The 21,007-nt window shown below is 35.5% G+C and overlaps 3 protein-coding genes across 4 annotated transcripts; 2 read left to right on the top strand and 1 right to left on the bottom strand.

The window, feature by feature from the left end:
- The first annotated feature begins 2,306 nt into the window (after window positions 1-2,306).
- LOC120011032 (protein kinase PVPK-1-like) lies at window positions 2,307-6,653 on the top strand. 2 transcript variants are annotated; one of them, XM_038862045.1, is made up of 3 exons: window positions 2,307-2,592; window positions 3,294-4,500; window positions 5,543-6,653. In XM_038862045.1, exons 2-3 carry the CDS (start codon window positions 3,314-3,316, stop codon window positions 6,414-6,416), a joined length of 2,061 nt encoding a protein of 686 aa, XP_038717973.1. In that variant the 5' UTR covers window positions 2,307-2,592; window positions 3,294-3,313; the 3' UTR covers window positions 6,417-6,653. The 2 variants fall into 2 exon arrangements, with proteins under 2 accessions (XP_038717973.1, XP_038717972.1); XM_038862044.1 differs by having other exon boundaries at window positions 2,307-2,646.
- A 4,328-nt stretch (window positions 6,654-10,981) lies between these two features.
- On the top strand, window positions 10,982-13,913 carry LOC120010187 (altered inheritance of mitochondria protein 32). The gene is made up of 5 exons (XM_038860904.1): window positions 10,982-11,352; window positions 11,440-11,525; window positions 12,361-12,666; window positions 12,753-12,836; window positions 13,320-13,913. Exons 1-5 carry the CDS (start codon window positions 11,101-11,103, stop codon window positions 13,675-13,677), a joined length of 1,086 nt encoding a protein of 361 aa, XP_038716832.1. The 5' UTR covers window positions 10,982-11,100; the 3' UTR covers window positions 13,678-13,913.
- Window positions 13,914-14,009: 96 nt separating this feature from the next.
- On the bottom strand, window positions 14,010-14,726 carry LOC120010547. Its single transcript, XM_038861332.1, has 3 exons — window positions 14,647-14,726; window positions 14,375-14,513; window positions 14,010-14,291 (listed from the first exon to the last, which is right to left on the bottom strand). Exons 1-3 carry the CDS (start codon window positions 14,724-14,726, stop codon window positions 14,010-14,012), a joined length of 501 nt encoding a protein of 166 aa, XP_038717260.1.
- Window positions 14,727-21,007: the final 6,281 nt, after the last annotated feature.

Here is a 21,007-nt window from a genome sequence, read left to right as displayed (position 1 = left end):
TTCAACCATATATTTTTGTCTCAAATGAAAATCAAATTCATCTGAACAAAGACATAAAATGTTTCAGATTTGTATTCAACAGTTCAAAGTTTTTTTTTTATGTCATTTTCACGTTTAGTTTGATTTTGTTTACGAAAATGGTTAGAATCATAAACCCGATCAAAACACATGTATGATTTTTTGCAAAAAATTTTTGTTATTCAAAATCTTAATTACAATGGGGTCAACTGAAAAATTACAATAGTCCTCGCTATCCATGGAAAACACACAAGATATGCACATAATTTTAAAGTTATGTGATTTAGGAACAGGACAAGTTATTAGTTTAAAAACCGATTAGTTTGAAATAACGTGAAACCCCGTTAAGTCACACGCTAATTATATATCGCTAAGTAATGTGAGACTATGATGGTGTAACATCCAACTCAAGTGGGTGGAGTTACAAGTCTCCGTAGTGCAAATTTGATAGTGTTGTGCGAATTATCGAATGGCTAAGGGGTTAAGTTTCTTATCCAACATCGCTCAAGGAAAAATGTAAAGTACAATATATAATAGGCTAAACTTCCTAATTAGTAATAAACTCTTTTTCTGAGTCATACTAGCCTAAATATCAGCTTTGGAAGACCGGACTGTTGCAATAGATAATACCCACCTAGTCTTATTGCGGACACGTCTCAAAAAATTAATTATTTTTTGTACACAAGCGGAGAGAGCTTACATAAGAAACGTCTATTGTTTGATGATATGAGAATATCTTAGAGACTTTTATTTTATGCCCTATTAAAATAAAAAGTAAAAGAGCTTTCAATTCAACTTTTGTGGTATCTCTTGATAAAAAATAAAATAAAAAAAAAAAACTTTTGTGGTATCTAACGCTACATTGGGTTTAATGTTTAAAAACGTCACCGTAGATGTTTTATCATGCGTTGGGGAGATGACAGCCGGCCACGTGCTATTGTTCGTGTTCACGTGCAAGCATGTGAGGGCTGCTCCACCGTTGGCTCCAACGTGAACTTATTGATACTAGTGCGGTTACTTAACCCATGTGATTACTATACTTTTTTATATTCCTAATCACAATTAAACACAAATTAAGCATTAGATAGTTTTACCAAGAAGAGTTGGTTTAGTTGATAATTGGCTGAATTAGACATATGTGTACCTAAGGTTCGATTCCAATTCTAAATATATTTCCCTAAGGGTATTTGTTAATGATAAAAGATGGGTATTGATAACGAGTGTCTTAAAGGTATTTGTTAATGATTGATTACAATATATCATGTGTGATGAACACTCTCTTACCTAATCGTTTTTTATATTTCAAAGAATCTTTTTTTTTATCTTTATCTAGTGTCTTTTTAAAAAAAAAAATATTGTTGAGAAATATGTTACTCGTTGTAATTGAACATTGGGCACACATATGCTTAACTCCATCGATTGTCAAACGAGTCACCTTTCTTTGATATCCTTATCTAGTGTCTTAAAAGTACTTATTATCATCCATGAAAGTTTTATAAGACTAAATAGGATTATGAAGAAGAGATGTTATTTGTTGTGAAAACAAGATTGTTTTTGTGTTATTTTATGTTTTTTTAATGCCAAGAATTCTCATTTTGTGTTATTTTGTTTACTCCACTAACGTTGACGGTTAACATAATATGATGTGCTCCATGTAGATGCACAAATTAGTAATTTTCACAAATTTTGATTTGTTACATAAAATCTGTGCAGCCCCGTGATTCGAACAGATAATATCTTCAATATGTTTCGATTGAGAATTTCAACATTAATCGACCCGTTTCATGTATTACGACATTTTTTATTTTTTCTTGAATTTCATAAATAACTATTTTATGTCCTAAGTTTTTTTTTTTTTTTTTTAAAGTTTGTGGGGACATTTGTGCAACAATTAGTCTAATTGTCTCCAACATCAAACGTCTTCTTAAAATAATATTTTTTTTAGTCATTTTGTAAAAAATAAGAATCATTATTGTCCAAAAATTATAAATTTATGCTATTGTATTTAACAAAAAATAACGATGTATTTAACCATTTTTCCGTCTAAATAATAGTTAGGATTTCTTGTTACGTATTTACTGCCTTAAAAATGAATAAAAATATTAAATTAAAGTTAGAGACAGATAAAAGGTAGTGGGGCGGCCCGATTAGAAAAGGTAGTGGTGCCGGAGCCACTCGAATTGACAGACTTTAACTCCCCAAAAATTAAAAAACAAATATTTTGACAAAAACAATAACAAGAAAAACCATTGATGACAGAGATTGATTGCAAGGCAATACATACAAGAAAAAAAGACGGCTTTCTTGCTTTTCCTTGTGAAGTTGGCTCTCTGTTTTCTCTCTTAATCCGACGAAAGACAACAGGATTTATCTTTTCCACTAGAAAATTTATATTAAACAATAATGTAATCTTTAGATTATCAATCAATCAATCTTTCTTCTTTGTTTTCTTTCTTGTTTCGATCGGATCTGAAGAGCTCTCTTCAAAGAACCAGAAAGGCACGGGACACCACCACCCACACAACAACATCTACAACAGCTTTACGGAAAAAAGTTGTTTCACTTTCTCTCTTGGTGAGCTGTCCAGTCATGAGACTTTGCTTGCTCTGCATTGCCATCTCTGATTAGGTGCTTTTTAATTCTTTGTTTCTTCGCGTATTTTTCAGTTGTTTATCTTCTTCTTGAATCCTTTGCTTATCTGGGTTTCTTCAATTGCTTTGTTTCTCAGTCGCTGTGTGTGAGATTGTATGAAAACAAAAGCGAATGGGTTTTGAAATCTTTGTGTTTTCTGTTTCTTCAGTTTATTTTCTTTTTCCTGCAACGCTTTACAAGCAACTAAGCAGAGCGTTCTGGGTCTTGAAATAAAAGTTATGTATAGGAGAAGCAAACGTGAACTATTAGGTTATGTAGGATTATTGAGAATCTTTAGTCTTTACAATGCTTTGAAGGATTCGATACTATACATTCATTTGATTGTGAGTGACGATTTATGTCTTCGGAGTTTTCTTGAAGTGTCAGAGACGTTTACTTGCTGATTATGGTATCTGTAATGGGTCGCCTTAGCATATTCAGTGACTTTTTGCTTTGTTTGAATTTGATTTGTCATTTAAATTCATGGCCTTGTTTGGAGTTTCAAAAGCCTTGTTATTTAAACTGTTCTTTGATTGTATCTAGACATTTATGTAGGAAGATTTTGTAATTAATGGCTTTGGTATAGGGGTTATCAACGATAGCCACCAAAAATTGCAGTACTTAGTTGAATTTTGGTTTGACAGTGCTGGTGTTGAGTTCCTAAATGGAGTCACTTGTTGCTGGAGTTAAATCTTCATCGAAGACTCAACTTTCCCCATCGAAGACTCAACTTTCCACATCAGCGGTAGGCAGTAACCCTCCTTCCAATTCTGGGACCCCTAGACCATCCCAGCCACCATCTCCGAAACAGTGTAGAAATGAAATGCCTTCAACCCCATCCCATGCAACTGGTCACAATCATGGAGTAAAGTCAGTCCGCCTTCCAAATGGATCTGCAGTCAATCATAAGCATATGCATAAAGCCACCCACAATGGTATTCAGCAGGAGGAGTTACCCAATATGGCAAAACACTTTTACGATTCGAATAAGGGGAAATCAGAATGTGTGCGCAAAAATGATGTCTATGTTAAAGCAGCAGAAACTTCTTTGCAGAGGAAGGTGCTGATGGTCGACACCAGATCCTGTACCAAGCAACCTGTTGATGACCCTGAGAATGTGAGTTCTGCTAGCTTGCTGGAATTAGAGCGTAATGTATCAGGCCCATCTCAAGGAGGTATTGAGCAGTTGAACAGCCATTTGGCATCTCAACCAACAATAAAATTATGTCCAAGTCCTTCAAACAGTGTCTATACTGCAACTCTATATGCCGAAGCCAAACAGAGTTTCACTAACACAGAGGTGAGCGAATGTGAAAGTGGCATTGAAAAGTCTGGTGAAAGTCCTGAAGCTAGTTACTCCTGCGATATTGAAAGCAGAAAAACCAGCATCTATAGAGGCAGCACTGGTAGTGACCTTAGCGATGAAAGCAGCTCCAGCAGCTTAAGCAGTGCCATGTACAAGCCTCACAAGGCCAATGATATAAGATGGGAAGCAATTCAGGCTGTCAGAACTCATGTGGGTGTGTTGGAATTAAAGCACTTCAGAGTGTTGAGAAGACTTGGATGTGGAGATATTGGAAGTGTTTATCTAGCAGAGTTGACAGGCACAAGGACTTTTTTTGCAATGAAAGTTATGGATAAAGCGGCCCTGGCAAGTAGAAAGAAGCTACTTAGGGCCCAAATCGAAAGAGAGATATTGCAATCCCTTGATCATCCATTCCTGCCCACTTTGTATTCACACTTTGAAACAGAGAAGTTATCTTGCCTAGTGATGGAATACTGTTGTGGGGGAGACTTACATGCTCTCAGACAAAGACAGCATGGGAAGTATTTTCCAGAGCATGCTGCCCGGTTAGGATTCCCTTACCTTTCTCCTTTCATTTGTTTTTTCCATGAATTTGATCATCATGTTTATCAGCGAACAAACTGTAAACTGTGTTGTTCTTGCTGTGCGCTATAATTCTTTATTGTTTGAAAAAAAACTATAATATGCATTACCACTTAAAGTAGCAATATATTAAGTCTAGAAGAAATCTTTTGTGTATGATCTGAGGGACTCAGCAGTCTTTCGGATTTGCACGATCTTATTGTGTTTTCTTGATGACTTATGTTGTGCAAAGTGTTGAATGGGGGTCATATTTTGTTACAAAGCCTTTTGGAAATGAGATATATTATAGAGTGTTTGTAAACTGCACTTTGTCAAGTAATTTGATTCCCTCGACTCAAGTGGAATACTTTCATAATGTCACTTCAACTTGGCGTGTCTCCCCTTCACAATATAGTATTTTTGTTAGCATAACTTCTTAGGTATTTAAATGGCTTTCCAACTTGCATGTGCCACCATTTGACAATTGAGCACCAATTTAATGTTTCCTTTCCTTTCTAAGGAACATTTAAGCTTTGTCGGCTAGGCGTGGACCCCTATTTGATTTGTTCTTATGACCCTTCATATGACTTATTCGAGCCTTTTTAGTATTTAGTTGCCAGCTTGTTGCAGATTGGAAACAAGTACATTGTCTTTTTCCCTCCACATACTTTGATTTTTATGGTATCAAAATTCCAACATGCATCAATTATTTGCCCCTTTTGTTGCCACATTTATCCTTTGCTTAGTTAGACTCATCAGATCCTCTTTATATGCATTGAATCAGTTTCTTCAATACGCAATATAAAATGATAAATATAGGCTTTGCACAATAAATTGCAACTTATCCAGTTTTGAAGCCAGTAAGCAATCAAAACAAGTAGAAATGATTTTGTTTGGATAACATTTGTTATCCTTTGGTCCTGTTGTACTCGGCTTCTTTATTGACATGTATTGCAAAATGAAACAAAAGAAGTATTTTCATATATAGCAGATGCAGTACTATGATTTTAATCCAAACATCTGCAGGTTTTATGTAGCCGAAGTTCTCCTTGCTTTGGAGTATTTGCACATGCTTGGGATCATCTACAGAGACTTGAAGCCAGAGAATGTGTTGGTGAGGGAAGATGGGCACATAATGCTTTCAGATTTCGACCTTTCTCTAAGATGTGCCGTCTGCCCCACTCTAGTCAAATCATCAAACTCAAGCGTGGAGCCAAAAAATTCGGGATACTGTGTGCAGCCTTCTTGTGTTGAACCTAGTTGCATAGTACAGCCAGATTGCATTCAACCATCATGTTTTGCACCACGCTTCCTATCAGGCAAGCCTAAGAAAGAGAAAAAGAACAAACCAAAGAATGAGGTCTACCATCAAGTGAGCCCTCTCCCGGAGCTCATTGCTGAACCTACTAATGCCCGATCGATGTCCTTTGTGGGTACACATGAGTACTTAGCGCCTGAAATCATTAAAGGTGAAGGCCATGGAAGTGCTGTAGATTGGTGGACGTTTGGTATCTTTCTCTATGAGCTTTTGTTCGGTAAAACTCCTTTCAAAGGAGCAGGAAACCGCGCTACTCTCTTTAACGTGGTTGGCCAGTCACTGAAATTTCCAGAGCATCCAACTGTGAGCTTTGCTGCTAGGGACTTGATAAGAGGCTTACTCGTAAAAGAACCACAACATCGGCTAGCTTATAGACGCGGAGCTACTGAAGTGAAACAGCACCCATTCTTTCAGAATGTGAACTGGGCACTCATTCGCTGCACAAGTCCACCGGAGGTTCCAAAACCAGTCGTGTTGGATTTCTCTCCAAATCCCAATGCACCAAAAGCACCCACAACTAACGAGGTGCCAGGAGTAGATGTCAAACCCTCAGGTAATTATTTAGAGATTGATTTCTTTTAGTACTTTTCTTTTCCATTTGAACCCGACTTGTTGTGGAATGTGCGAGGGGGATGCAAATTTATTGTTTCTTTTGATAAGCACATGTAACTGCTCCTTTAAACAGAAGCTTCATTAGCAACACCAAGGGAATCAATTGCATTAAAATGTGAAATGGAGTTTTCTGATCTTTCATTCTGTAAATCCTGTCACCATACCTGGAAATTCATATATTCTTGATACTGATATGTACTTGTATTACATGCACGAATAAGAACGTTGCCGCGAATGCAACAAAGAAGGCAGCAAGCATGCTGTGCTCTAGGCATTTTTTTGACAGATGACTGTGTGCTTTAAGGCAAGGACTCTAAGCTGTGGATGTCTTGAGACTTTGTTTTTATTTATTATATTGTCAAATGTTTCAACTGAACATACTGAAGAACGACATTGTTCTTACATGGATGTTGAAATGCTAGAAAGGCTCATGGTCCACGGTCATAAAAATAAAATAAAAGAATATATTGACAAGGGAATATTTGTAACGACTTATTACAGGGAGTCGTTATTTGTACACGAATTTAGACTCACTAAACACACTTAAATACACACTAAGATTTTCTTTTACACGCATAAAACTTCTCAAATTATCTTTTCGTATATATTAATTACATAACCTCTAAACTACCATTTTATCCTACTATATTTCAGGTGAATTTTAAGTCCTACTTTTACCGGTCAACATTAAGACCTCACACAATTATCTTTGGATTAAATAAAACTTTTTTGTAAATTAATAATTTTATTAAATAAAATTTATAAAAAAATAAACTTTTTTTGTTATTAATTTTATTTTCAGTGGGGCATCAATATTTTTTATTTTTACCCTCATTTTTTCTCGTGATTGATATTTTTCTAATAAAAATAAAGAAAGAAAAAATTATACAAGTATAATATCATTCTTAACTTTAAAATATAAAAAAATTATACTTGTAAATTAAATTTTGAAATGATAAATTTAATCAAGAGGGTTTTCCAGTAGATTAAATATTTTTTGCGGTATATGTAGGTGTTTTTTTTGTCGACTGAACCACTATAATTCCTTCGTGTATTATTTATATTTTTTGTTATTTAATTTTTTTCTTTATTTTTATTTAGGTAAAAAAAGGGGAGAAAAAAAAATTAGTCAACAGAAAAATGAGTGTAAAAAAGAAAAAAAAAAGAAAAGTATCGATATCCCACTCAAAGATAAGATTAATTAAAAAGTATAAATTTTATTTAATAAGATTATTTAATTTACAAAAATATTTCATTTAATCCAAATATGATAGTGTGAGGGCTTAATGTTGACCAATAAAAGTAGGAGGGTTTAAAGTTCACTTAAAGTTCACATGAGATATAGTAAAAGGATTTATAAGTGCTTTATCCCTTTTATTTTTCTCTTTTAATTACCATTTTTACATAAACAGTTACCACTTACTGTAACAAAAAGATACGACGTTCTTTAGGAATCACGTCGTTCTAATTTTTAGGGATTTAAAGAAACATTTGTTTTTGTTTTTATTTTTATAATAAAAATAAAAGAAAAGCTTCAATTGCTTATACTTATTGAGAAAGTTAGAAAACTAGTACTGCAATTCCTTTGGTGTTCTTGTGTGTAGAGAGCACTGATACAAAGAGATACTATGTTGTTTTATTGCGAGGGTGATGTTGTTGTATACTGTTAGCATAACCTGAGGCAGAGCCACAAATCGTCTTAAAAAGAGTAACCTAGTTAAGGACTCATCCTATCGATCTCGATTTTGTTGTTCAATTTTTATTCTTTTCAGAACTTAATCTAGTATTTAACTAATTTTGTGTTAGTGCTTCAGCAAAATAGAGGAATTTCACATAAATTAGCGGGTGTGCGTGGCTTATAGCCATAGCATGCTTTGAAAGGAGACGTTCCCATATAGCAATTGATGGAGCTATTGAAAGCAAACTCTGCTTTGGGGTAGTAACAAATCCCAAGAAAAGGTACTTACCCAAAAAAAATCTCAAGAATTGGCATAATCATGAACAAGGAATAGGAGGAGATGAGTTGGGAGGTGGTCCAATTTTTAGTTACAATTGTAGCTACAATTCTTCCCAAAAAATAATGTTAAATCATGGTCTTGTTGTTTGACAAGGACATATAAGAGTTTAGGAGTTAAGAATTAGTGTTTGGGGACTAACCAAAAATATTTTAGAGTTTAGGGTTTACATTTTAGTTTTTAGAATTTAGGGTTTAAGGTTTAGAATTTAAGATTTTAATTTTTTTCTTCAAATCTACTAATATCGGAATGAGAGTACTTCTACTAAACAAAATGAAAACATGCATGAGGATTTTGATTGGGAATACATTCTGAAATGTATGGAAGAATGTGTTTTACAAGTTAAAATAAACATGATAGCCGTGGAGGCTTGAAAAGGAAATAACTGGGCTAAACTAGTTGACTGGAGTCATGCTAATGTAAAGGATAAAAGTTTAGAGACGTAGAGTTTGTGTTTGACGTCGAGCGAGTACAAATTATGCTAGCCCTCTCTCTTATATTCTTCTTGTTTCTTGATGGGGGTCATCATCTCCTGTTTCCTTGGCATGGTCTTAGCACGTTCCATCATGGTAGATCAAAGGAAATTGCCTGCTTGAGTTATTGGACCAAATTCCCCTATACCTGTCACATCTTCAAGTTGTGTGGATCATGGGAACGAACCTAGATTGTGATCTCTCTTTATGGGGTTTTTGGAGCACTAGGAACATGTAGCATGCTCCACTTTCTTGGAATGTATGCCTCATACTTACTGTCGAGGGAAGATGGTTAGCATTCTTGACTTATTCTGTTTGATGAATATGAGAAGATGGCTTAATCCTCATAGTGCATAAGAAAGTTAGGTTTGGACTCTGTTCGTCGTACAAATTTATGGGGATGTGTCTGAGACAATTTAGGAACGTGTGGGTTGCACACTCCAAAATCTCCTGAGCCTTTTCTAATCTTATCCAGCTAAAATCTCGATCATTACCTAAAAAACTGTTTTAATATAGAATTAAACAGCTCTAATAGTAAATCCTTAAATTCTAGCCTTCTGGACAGAGCTCCTTCAAACCATCATGATTTCTAGCAATAGATTCTTGTAATTCAGTTGAAATGAACTAAAATTTCCTATAAAATGAACTGGTAATTAGTGTAAAATCTCTTTGCACCCGCCACGTGTTCACTTAGTATTGGACGAAAATGGTTCCTCGTGGACCCCATACCGCCAAGTGTCATTAAGTGACTAGAGATCCTTTTGGTACAAACAAAAGTAGGGATGACAACGGGTCGGATGCTCTTTCAATTAGTGAATTCCAAAACCGTTTCCATTTAAGGTACCTAATACCGAAACTGTTTAAAAAACCATTTCAATTTCCAAAACCAAAACCGAAACCATTTACCATCGGGTACTCGTTTACCATTTAACTTTTAATTTTTTTTTATTTTTCTATAAATGTATAATTCAATTTCTTAAAAAATAATTTGACTTATCATGTTATTATAGTTTGAATATATAATCTATAATTCTATTATATTATATTATTTAATATACTTTATCATGTTTAAATTTAACATTCTAATAATATACCTTATATAGATGATTTATAATATTATTACTATAATTCATTTTTTTAATTAAACGGTTCGGGTATCCTTAACCGGGCATCAAAAATCAAACCCGATCCTAAATCATAACGGGTTTGAAAATCAAAATCAAAACCATTTTTAAACCCTATAGGATCGGTTTTTGAGTTTTAAATGGGTCGAATATCTTATGAATAGTACTCGAATCGGTTTTTTTTGCCATCCCCAAACAAAATTTTTTTTTTTTTTTTTGAAAGGCCCACATACCACACACGCACTAAGCCATGCCCGAGGGGCATGAAGCAACTCTAATTATTATATGATTGTTTTGCTAATCCATGACGTAACAACCCCATGAAGGGTGGAATTGACTTAAGCATTGATTATTATATTTTTACTTTATTTCACACCACGCGCCACTCTACTGGAGCTTCGTCCTCGTTGGGACCCACATTCTTTCCATCCACGAAATATGGAATATCTGTCCTTTCCTCGGCGCTGATTATTGATCAACCAACAAACAGAACTGATGCTTTTTTTAAAAAAAAAAACCAATTAAAAGAAATAAGAATTGTATATATACAATAATTCTCTTATGCAGGCACTTATAAATTATATTAATTTACACATTTTAATCTCATCATTAATTTGAAACATATGGGATCCGAAATAGTGTGTCTCACTTGTCATTTCCTTTTTGAAAAAACTTAAAAGTGGTGTGTATAAGTTATTAAGTTACGGATATCCGCATTTGAGAATTTCTGTGTATATATATTATATATATATAATTCATTTAATGATTTAAGCAACCATTTACTGACATTATTATTTTAATTTTAAAATATCAATTGTTCTTCTGCGCGCGTGGTCCCACGCTTCACTCGCGCTTTCATAGTTTCATTTTCCTCTCTCTTCGCTCTCATGAACCATTATCATCACGCAATGCGTATTGCGCACACCCCACACACTCTTTTATAACGTTAGCTCTCCATCGCCATTGCAATTGTCACACTCTCTCGCTCTCACCTATTCGTCAACGAACCCCAAACCTCTCCCATTTCACTACTACTCTCTCCATGGCAGACAACATCGACAGTGCTTCCCCTATTTCCGACGCCGACGAAAACGACGTCAAATACGGGTTCAAGAGGCCGGAGATGTACTCCACCGACCTCGCTGGGACCATCGCTAAGTACGATCGTCACGTCTTCCTCTGTTACAAGGGCCCGAAAGACTGGCCCCCACGCCTTGAGGCTTCCGATGCCGATCCTCTCCCCAAGGTCTTCGCCTCTGTTTTGAAAGCCCGTAAAGACGATATCACTGTCAAGGTCCGTTGCTTTCGAATCCTAGAGTAATCGCTTAATTGTTGTCGTTTGATTTGGTTTTACGAACTGTTTTTGTCTGGTTTTTGGTAGACGAACCTGACTATATTCGGTGGAGGCGACGCGGGGGAGTTCGCTGATGGAGATGTGTTGATTTTCCCGGACAGGAAGCAATATAGGTGAGTATGGTTTTGTTTCTTCGTTTTGGTTCTTTGTTCGAACTTGATTGAGTTAGTTTATTTGTTCGGTTTTCTTTCTTATTTGATTAGAGCTAGTACAAGCTTTTGTTCCTTGGATGTGCAGATTCTTTTTTCGGAGATGACTTAATGCATTAAGATTTTTTGCCTTATAGTTCTGAGAACCGGATAAATCACTTTTGAATGTGAGATGTTAGTGTTGAGCGTCTGTAATTTTTGCTGTGTTCATTGAATCCGCTTTGCATATGGCTAGGCCTTCTATGAGGTTAGATTTCAGATCCAGTTAGGTTACGAAGTAAATGTTTGGTACATTTTATTTGTTGACTGTTAGGTTTGTGCTGTCACACAACACTCTGTGAATCCCTTATGGAATGGTGTGGTTGGTTACACTCGGTTTTCTCTGTCCAATAAATTATCCAGGTGGCAGTGCTTCTTTTTAGCTTGGGCAAAACTTGTCACAGGGTTAAGTATCTGTGTAATAAATTTATGAAGCTTAAATGTTAGTTAGGCCTGGGATGTTAGAGTTTTAGGTGTGGAATCGGTTTTGGGAACTTGAAGCGTTTGGAGTATTTAATTATTAGGATGCTGAAGTACAATTTTCTGACATTTCCTCCTCCCTTATGCAGCATTTTACTGATTTTCAGATTATAAAATGGGATTAAGGTTTATGTGGCATTTCCTCCCATGCATATTTATTTTTCAAAATGCACAGAGTATCTGAAATTTTTTTATCATAGGCAGTTGAGATTTTTGGGCTTTTATAATAATTAGAACAGTTGATCCTAGCATTATATCTTTTCTTTTTTTGGAATTGAAGGGGCTTGAAAGAATCTGATGTTGATAGTTTTGTTGATGATGTGCTTGTGAACGGAAAGCCATGGGCTGATGGCTTGCAGGAGAACTTCATTAGTTCCCACATATTTGTTTGTGCTCATGAGAAGCGAGATATGAGATGTGGTGTTTGTGGACCAGCTCTAATTGAAAAACTTAAAGAGGACATCAAGGCACGTGGACTGAAGGACAAGTTGTTTGTCAGCCCATGCTCTCACATTGGAGGGCACAAGTATGCTGGAAACTTGATTATCTTTGGCCCAAACCCTGAGGGAAAAATTACAGGGCATTGGTGAGACATTATCATGAAAACTCTAGTGGCCATCTGATAAATTTGTTTCATTCATGGTTTCATCTAGTTCTTTCATTTGATTGCAGGTATGGCTATGTCACTCCTGAGGATGTTCCTGAATTGCTGGATGAGCATGTTGCTATGGGAGTTATCATAAAGCGTCTTTGGAGGTCTCTGTTATTATTATTTTTATTATTGTTTTCATTATTATTATGTGCTATTGTTTAGTGAAAACTCACTGATTACTTACCTTTTATGGTAAGATTATTCAGTTGGGTTTTCTTTTTTAATACTTGAAGCTATCATTGGCACAAGGTTGGTTGTTGTAATCCAACCTGCATCTGGCACTTTCCCAACATTAGTCTAAGTGTCTAACTGCAGGATGATAATTGTTACGTCGATCTGCAAATAATTTTCTTTCCTTGGGAAGTCTAATCATGCTTATGAACATGTATTGGATCCTCAATTTTTTATAGCCTTGTGCATTAGAACATTTGATCATGAATGTTAACAATAATTAGTTGCGTGGTGAGTCATATAAGTGTTCCTTTATTACTTTTTCCCCCTCTCAAAGTGATTTTCGATTCCTATTTATTTTTGAAGCACTTTACTTTACAATATGGACCATAAACATTAATAATAATCAACTGCAGGGGCCAAATGGGGGCATCTAGTGAAGACGGTGAAAAAGTGGCAGAACAGAAGCTTCGAAATGGAACATATGACAAGAAAAGTAAGAAGCGTGAAGAAATCAACCGGGGCAACAGTGAAAACACGTCTGGCTGTTGTCAAGGTGCCAATGGTTTTTCATGTTGCAGAGATGGAAATTTGGAAGTGAGCGAAGAGGAAGAACTGAAAGAACCTCTCGAAGTGGATGGACCGAATGGGATGGCTAAACTCCCAAGCTGGATTGGATCCTGGGAGCAGCATGATGTCCTTGCAGCAGCTGCTGTTGTTGGAGCTGTGGCAACTGTTGCAGTCGCGTATAGCCTGTTTAGAAGGTCTGGCTGAAATATGCCCTCTAATTGAGGTGTTCCTAGTTTTTGCCTGTTTATGCATACCTTCGTTTTTTCTAGGACAGCTTATTTCATCAGGAGAGGATAATATATATATGTACTGCATATCATACAACAGCTCATCCCAGACTCCCAGTTCATATAAAATTTGTGTTAATTTCTAGGACAACTGATGTGGGGTCCTTACTGCTATGAACTTGAGCATCAGTAACGAGCCTGAGTGTTGTGCCATCATCTTGTGCGTCAATTTCTAAGCTTGTGCTTTTATTGATTACTTCTTGAACAATAGCTCGAGCCATCTCTTACTTCTGAGCAATCTCCTTTCCCTCAAAATAAATCCTCTGTATGTCTCTCTGCAAATTTGGCATAAGAGCAGGAGGATTTCTGCTGAATGCTCTTTGCTTGTGAAGATCCATCTTCAATTGCCTCCCCCAATGCTCCAATTGCTCCACCGGTAGAAGCAGTTTCCTGAAGTGCATTCCCTGATAAAGAAATTACGTTTTCAAGCTGCATAATGGCCTTTTCCACCATCTCTGATGATTTCTCTTTGCCGCGGATTAGGTGAAGCAATGGTAATACTACGCCAGAAGAAATGATTAATGGCACGATCTGATGGCAACTGGAGAGATTCCGTAGTGTGGCTATTGCATCAAGGTTAGCTTGAATGCTTGTGTTCATTTTATTGGCATTGCCTCATTGGCATAATCTCCACTAAGAATCTCAATTAGAACTTGTATAGCTCCAGAAGACGCAATCACAATCACTAGCTGGTTCGCGCTGCAACCACAGAGGCTAGCTAATGTGTGCTCAATCAGCAGGCGGGTTTTGGCTCTGAAGCAGTTGTAAAAGCATCGGTATACAAGATTACCAACATCAATAACACAGTTTCTTTAATACATATTTAGTTCCATATAGATTGAATGTATATGTTTTTGAGAAAACATGGGGTTTCAAGGAAACTAACCGTTCACTGCCATAGGCAAGGCTGAGCAGTGCAAAGAGAGCAGCTTCAATGAAAAGATTTTCCACCATCAAATCTTCCATGGTAACACTATATCCCTCTCTAGCACTCTTTAAGTTCTCACTTTTGCTTGCTTAATTCAATTGGAAGCAAACTTGTGAACTCTCTTAATAGAAGAAAACTTACAAATTCCCTGAACTTTAGTTTGGTAGGTAATAATATATATTCTGATTATTACCATGAAAGACTTGTGATCCAAAGACATATGACACTGTTTATAGTGTGATTCATACAAATAAAAAATGGTTCTTTCTTCATTGGCACAGCTGTAGAGAGATTGGAATCAGAAGGACTGGAATACTTAGAAGTTGGAATGCAAACTTGGGCCGTTAAGACCCGTGCGCATGGAAGTTTCTCACCTCACGACAGGGTAAGTTGAACTAAAACCTAACGCGTGACCACAAGCATATATATTGCTCCCAACAGGAAATAGTTATCAAATTGTTATGATGACTCATGTTTGGAAAACGAAATCCTAGTACTTGTTTTTTTTTCTTTTGATAAATTATAAATTATGCATGCATGGTTAAGTCATAAGCTTGGCTCCAATGGTACAGCTGAATTGAAGCACTTCTTTTTGGGTAAAATGCAACAAATATTTTCATGTTGTATATATAATTACTCCTTCATCGATCATATCGCTTGTAGTGAAGTGTTTGATTACTCCTGACAACACCAACTCCTATTAAGGTTGTAATGCCCAGTCCCAACAAGAGTCGTCGAAATGACTAAAATACCTTCAACTATATATATGTTATGCAAAATCCTCAAGTTTTAAATTAAAATTCAAAATAAATGGTAGAAAACCTGAGAACAATCCATGAATAAGTCTAACAAAAGAAAATTTATGGAAGCGTGAAAATTTAAATCCTAATGCTAAGCAAAATCCTAACCCTATAGGAACCTAGTATTCAGAGTTAATTGAACTTTACATCACCGAAAGATCACCATTGTTTCAACTCAGTCTCTTATTTTCAAATTTGTTTCAATTTCATCACCCTGGGCAGATTTCCACAAATCTGGGCAGTCAGCCTTGCCTATACGACATTTTGACCGCTAAGTCAACAATGAGTTGGAATGACAAATGCCACCTGGAAAGTTAAAAAAAAATGGCAAATGCCACTTGGACAATAAAATAAAATTCTTGACAACATTCTTAAACTCTTTTAGATCGGTAAACTCCATTCCAAGTTCAAATATCGACTCTTCTAAAGTAACCTTAGGATTGAACTTTGGATTTGCTACCCTACGTCTCCTAATTTCATCTTCACTATCATCTTCATACAACAAGATGTCCACATTCTCTGATTCATACTCCAGATTGAGGTCTTCATCGCTGCCAGTATCACCACCAATGCCGTAAGCACCACTGCCACCATCATCTCCGTAATCATAAAGTTCAACACTGCCATCTCCATTAACACTGCATCTCCATCACCACTGTCATCACTACCATCTTCATTCCCTCCATGTCCACTGTCTACATTAACATCAACAGAACCATCATTCTTTTCCAAATTCGTCATATACGCATCACCATCATCCGCGTCATTAAGAGAACAATCAATAACCTCAGACTGAGTCATTTTCTAACAACTAAACTGTATATTAACAAGCAAACAAACACAAACAATCAATACCCTAAAGTAAATCACGAAACTATAAAAAAAGCCTAATACCCAAATTTCTTACAAACTCAAATAAACTTAAAACTTAAAGTAAATTTGAACAATAATAAAAGAGAACATCATAATCATCACTTACCAGTAGCAATAGCTTTCGGCCAACACCCTTGCATCTGATACAATCGTTTGACCTAAACCAAATGCACGAAGATGAAATGGAAATGGAATTCGTAGAACTCCAAAGAAGAAGAAGAAACTGTCATTAATTCTCAAGACTAATTACAAGATAAAATGTCACAACCGGGGTCACGACGCGGACCGACGATGGACGATGAAAAACGTTTAGAGTCACCACCAATTGGACACCATAAAGACCTGCGAACCAGAGAAAAGGGGTACGGGGATCGAATGAGTATGGGAAAAGTATTAGGCACCCCACAACTCCCGTTTGAAAACGGTTACCCTAATTAATATAATGGTTATCTCATGGAAACTTACTCTTTGCAAGATATAATTGTTTTGAGAAAAAGTTTGTATGAAAAATACTATCAACTTATGATAGTTTTGGAAAAATATTTGGAATAACGCTATCAACTTATGTTGTTTTTTTTAGAAAAAGTTTGAAAGGATACTATCAACTTATGATAGTTTTTTGGAGGAACGCTTGGAACATTACTATCAACTTATGATAGTTTTTTGGAAAAAAGTTTGAAATATTACTATCAACTTATGATAATTTTTTTAGCAAATGGTTTTTAATCAATAATGATTTGTTCAAATATCGATTGTAAAGGAGCAAATTTATTGAAATAAGATGCTAACCGATTATTTATCAAAATGAAAGTAAATGATGGATTTAATAAAATGCACTACCACCTTTTGGTAAGTTTAATGAGGATACATTACCAACTTTTGGTAAGTTTAATGAGAATACAGTACAAACTTTTGATAGGTTTAATTTTAAATACCAACTTATGGTATAAATGATTATTTGAAAAAGTTTCATCTATCAATTTAACCTATTATTGCCAACTTATGATAAATTCATAAATGAAATCAAATAAGGTCCATAATTCAAATAAAGAAAACCAACTTATGATTTTCTTAATTGAAATGACCTACATTCAATTTTAAACTCATACACTCATAATAAATAAAAAAATAATCCAAATAATTAATGTCCAAATTATACATGTCAATGTGAATGAGATAGCCAACATAAGGGCCAAATATACATACATAAAATAAAAAATAAAGAATAACTCAAATAAAATCCTAAAATTACTCAAGCTCTACTTGATCCCGGCCCAAATAGAGTCCAACTCGGTCCAAACGAAGTCAAGTCCGGTGCACATCGCAAATCAAATACAAAGATGGGGTTAAAATTGAATACTCATATGTAATCAAAATTCAAATTAAAATCAAACTTACACTTTAACAGATATACACAACTTTCATACTATCTATAAATACCAATTTCTATTCAAATGTGGTCCATACACAGGTAAGGAAAGGAAAAAAAACAAAAAGCAACCATCTCTAATCAATCAAACCGAATACAATCCACTCCCATACCGATCAATCAAACCAAGACAGCCATCTCAATCTCATCCTAACACAACTAAAAAATAGCCAACACAACACAATATAAAGATCTCAGATCAAACAAAACCGAATATAAGCAAACTGAGTGCAGTAGCAACCATCTCAAATCAATCAAACCATATGCAAGCAACTTTGACATAGATTCCGGTAAAGAAATCAAAACAAACATAGTCAAAATCTCAGAACATCAACCTGCAGCAGTATGAATCAATTCTAAACCAACAACGTGAACTCAACCTAGCAACACGAACCAGATTTTCAAAGAAATAGAACCACAGAAACGCCAGAGTAGAACTAGAGAAACAAAAGCAAAGGATGTAAAACCATATTCAAGATGAGTTGGTTAGAATCATTACCCTTGGAGACTAGAACCAAGTTGAGCGTAATCCTCCTCTTCTTCTACCGATTCTGCTGTCTCTCTGGATTTTCTTCACCTTTCTTTTTCTCTTTTCTTTTTCTCCTCCTCTCCTCTTGTTCCACAGCTGCTCCTTTCTCTCCTTCCCTTTCTTTTTCTTTCTTTCTTCTTGTGTTGTCGGCTACCCCCTTTTTGCTCTCTTGATCCTTTTATATTATGAGACTAAAACTCTATTTTTTCTCTTTTTATCAAAAAGCCCCCCTTAAACCCCTATTTCTTCTCTCTTTAGAAACCCTAATAAAATAACCTTTTTTTTGTATTTTTCATTCTTTTTGCAAAACCCTAAAAAGGTGACACCTTTTCCTTTTCAAGGTTTTATTTTCAAAATCTTTTAATTTCCTTATTTTTTAAATATTTTCTAGGGTTTAGTTGCATTGGGCTTTGAGTTTGAATTTTTACGGGCTTATAGTCAAAAAAACGGGCTTTTGCATATTTGTAGGTCTGTGAGGCGAAGAAATGGGTTTTTGGTCATTTATTATTTTAAGTTCTTTTTAATTTTATTTTTCACTATTTTTCACTATTATTATTATTTTTTAATTCCGTCGGATGGAAATCGGTTACTACATACAACAAAAGGCTTTATATACTAAGCCCAATTCGTAACAAACAAACATAAAGCCCAATACACGTGAAGCCCAAACTATACTAAATCAGTTACATCCCAACTGATTAGAAACATAATTAACAATGAAAAGACTAATATGACCTTCCACTCTTAAGAACTATTTTGACATAGGTTCTAATCAACTTCCCTTCCCTTGAAACAATCATTGTCCACAAGGACACAAACTTGGCACCTGGAATTACAACAAATCCTGTAATACTTCTAAGAATAAGCAAAGAGATATAACCAGTAAAAACATATTAATAATATTTTTCACAATTTGAAATCAGGGAATTTTTGAGCAAACTCTTCATAGTCCTCCCAAGTTGCCTTCTGTTCATTGTGATCTTGCCATTGTATTAATAATTGAGTACCTGCTACATTTCCTTTTTTATAGACTCTTCTCTGCAGAACTGCCTTAGGAACCTGTTGTATCAATCCTTGATCTATAATATCAGGTAAGATATCAAAAGGAACCACATTAGGTCCAAGATGCTTCTTCAAATTGCTCACATGGAACACTGAGTGAATCTTTGTATTGGAAGGCAATTTCAATCGATAAGCAGATGAACCAATTTTCTCAATCACCTCATAAGGATCATAATATTTTGGTAGAAGTTCATGAAAAGAATGAGCAGTAAGTGAGATATTGATAAGGAACTAGTTTAATGTAAACTAGATCACCAAGATTGAACACCCTCTCAGATCTATGCTTATCAGCTTGCTGCTTCATTCTCTCCTGAGCAAGTAGCAGGTTATGCTTCAACACAACCAACATTTCATCTCTTTCTAGCAAATCTCTTTCCAACATATCTAATTTAGCACTCACGGTTGGTGAAGGATAACCATAGACTAACTCAAAAGGAGTAGCTTGAGCTGCAGTGTGGAAAGCAGTATCGTAGGACCACTCAGCCTAGGGTAACCAGCTTAACCACTTCTTAGGTTGCAAACTTGCAAAGCATCTGAGGTAAGTTTCCAAGCACCTGTTTACTACTTCAATTTGTCCATCACTCTGAGGATGGTAGCCAGAAGATATACACAACTTAGATCCCTGTAATTTAAAAAATTCCTTCCAGAAAGCACTAACAAAAATGGGATCCCTATCACTAACAATGGAAGCTGGCATACCATGCAGTTTAACTATATGTTCAATGAATATTTGAGCCACCATACTTGCTGTGTAAGGATGAGACAAAGCTAAGAAGAGACTATACTTAGTAAGTCTATCCACAACTACCATTGTCACTGATCTGCCCTTACAAACTGGTAATGAAGTGATGAAATCCATGCTTATATCCTTCCAGGCTCTAGTAGGTATTGGTAGAGGTTGCAAAAGACTAGGAGGTGAGACTGTCTCATATTTATTCTACTGACATACATGGCATTCAACTACTAATTGCTTAATCTCCTTCTTCATTCCTACCCAATAAAACCCCTTTTTCAACCTATGATAAGTCTTTAATACCCTAGGATGTCTAGTAGTTGGAGTAGAATGGAATTCATGGAATAACTTGGTTTTCCAAGGAGAATTAGGGCTCAGAACCACCCTCTTCTTATATTTGAGAAAATCATTATCTAAACGATACTTAGAAGTGTTTCCAGCAACTACAGATTCCCTCCACTCCTGCAATTTTTCTAAAACCCAATCATCCTGCTCCAAATCCCTCCTTAGATCATCCAACCACCCAAAATAAGGATAGAAAATTGCTTGAAATTCACTATCTAAAATAAGATCCTTAGTAGAAAAATCTTGATTCAAATTGTCACCAGACATCCTAGATAAGACATCAGCTACAATGTTCTCCACCCCTTTCTTATACTGAATTTCATAATCAAATTCTAAAAGCTTTGCCAACCATTTTTGCTGAAATGTAGTGTTGGCTTTTGATAGGTATGATAATACCTATTATTTTTGGTAGAAATCTCCCCCTCTTAGGCTTCCTTTTCATAAATAATGAGTGTATTTATGTGTTGATTTGTATTTTGATAGGTTGATTGCGGTTTGGATGAAAAGCGGCGAAAAAGAGGCTGAATTGAAGAAAATGTCCACCGACC

Source organism: Tripterygium wilfordii, chromosome 12 (assembly GCF_013401445.1).
Source record: "Tripterygium wilfordii isolate XIE 37 chromosome 12, ASM1340144v1, whole genome shotgun sequence".
Lineage (NCBI taxonomy): Eukaryota > Viridiplantae > Streptophyta > Magnoliopsida > Celastrales > Celastraceae > Tripterygium > Tripterygium wilfordii.
This window is presented reverse-complemented; position numbering and strand designations above follow the sequence as displayed.

Excerpts from the sequence above, each read along its gene's own strand:
- LOC120011032 (XM_038862045.1), top strand. The coding sequence starts at position 3,314 with ATGGAGTCACTTGTTGCTGGAGTTAAATCTTCATCGAAGACTCAACTT. Across the intron at positions 4,501-5,542 it reads TTTCCAGAGCATGCTGCCCG|GTTTTATGTAGCCGAAGTTC; the intron begins GTTAGGATTCCC and ends AAACATCTGCAG.
- LOC120010187 (XM_038860904.1), top strand. The coding sequence starts at position 11,101 with ATGGCAGACAACATCGACAGTGCTTCCCCTATTTCCGACGCCGACGAA. Across the intron at positions 11,526-12,360 it reads CCGGACAGGAAGCAATATAG|GGGCTTGAAAGAATCTGATG; the intron begins GTGAGTATGGTT and ends TTGGAATTGAAG. Across the intron at positions 12,667-12,752 it reads GGAAAAATTACAGGGCATTG|GTATGGCTATGTCACTCCTG; the intron begins GTGAGACATTAT and ends ATTTGATTGCAG.
- LOC120010547 (XM_038861332.1), bottom strand. The coding sequence starts at position 14,726 with ATGGAAGATTTGATGGTGGAAAATCTTTTCATTGAAGCTGCTCTCTTT. Across the intron at positions 14,514-14,646 it reads CTTGCCTATGGCAGTGAACG|AGCCAAAACCCGCCTGCTGA; the intron begins GTTAGTTTCCTT and ends CAACTGCTTCAG. Across the intron at positions 14,292-14,374 it reads GTGGAGATTATGCCAATGAG|ATCGTGCCATTAATCATTTC; the intron begins GCAATGCCAATA and ends AGTTGCCATCAG.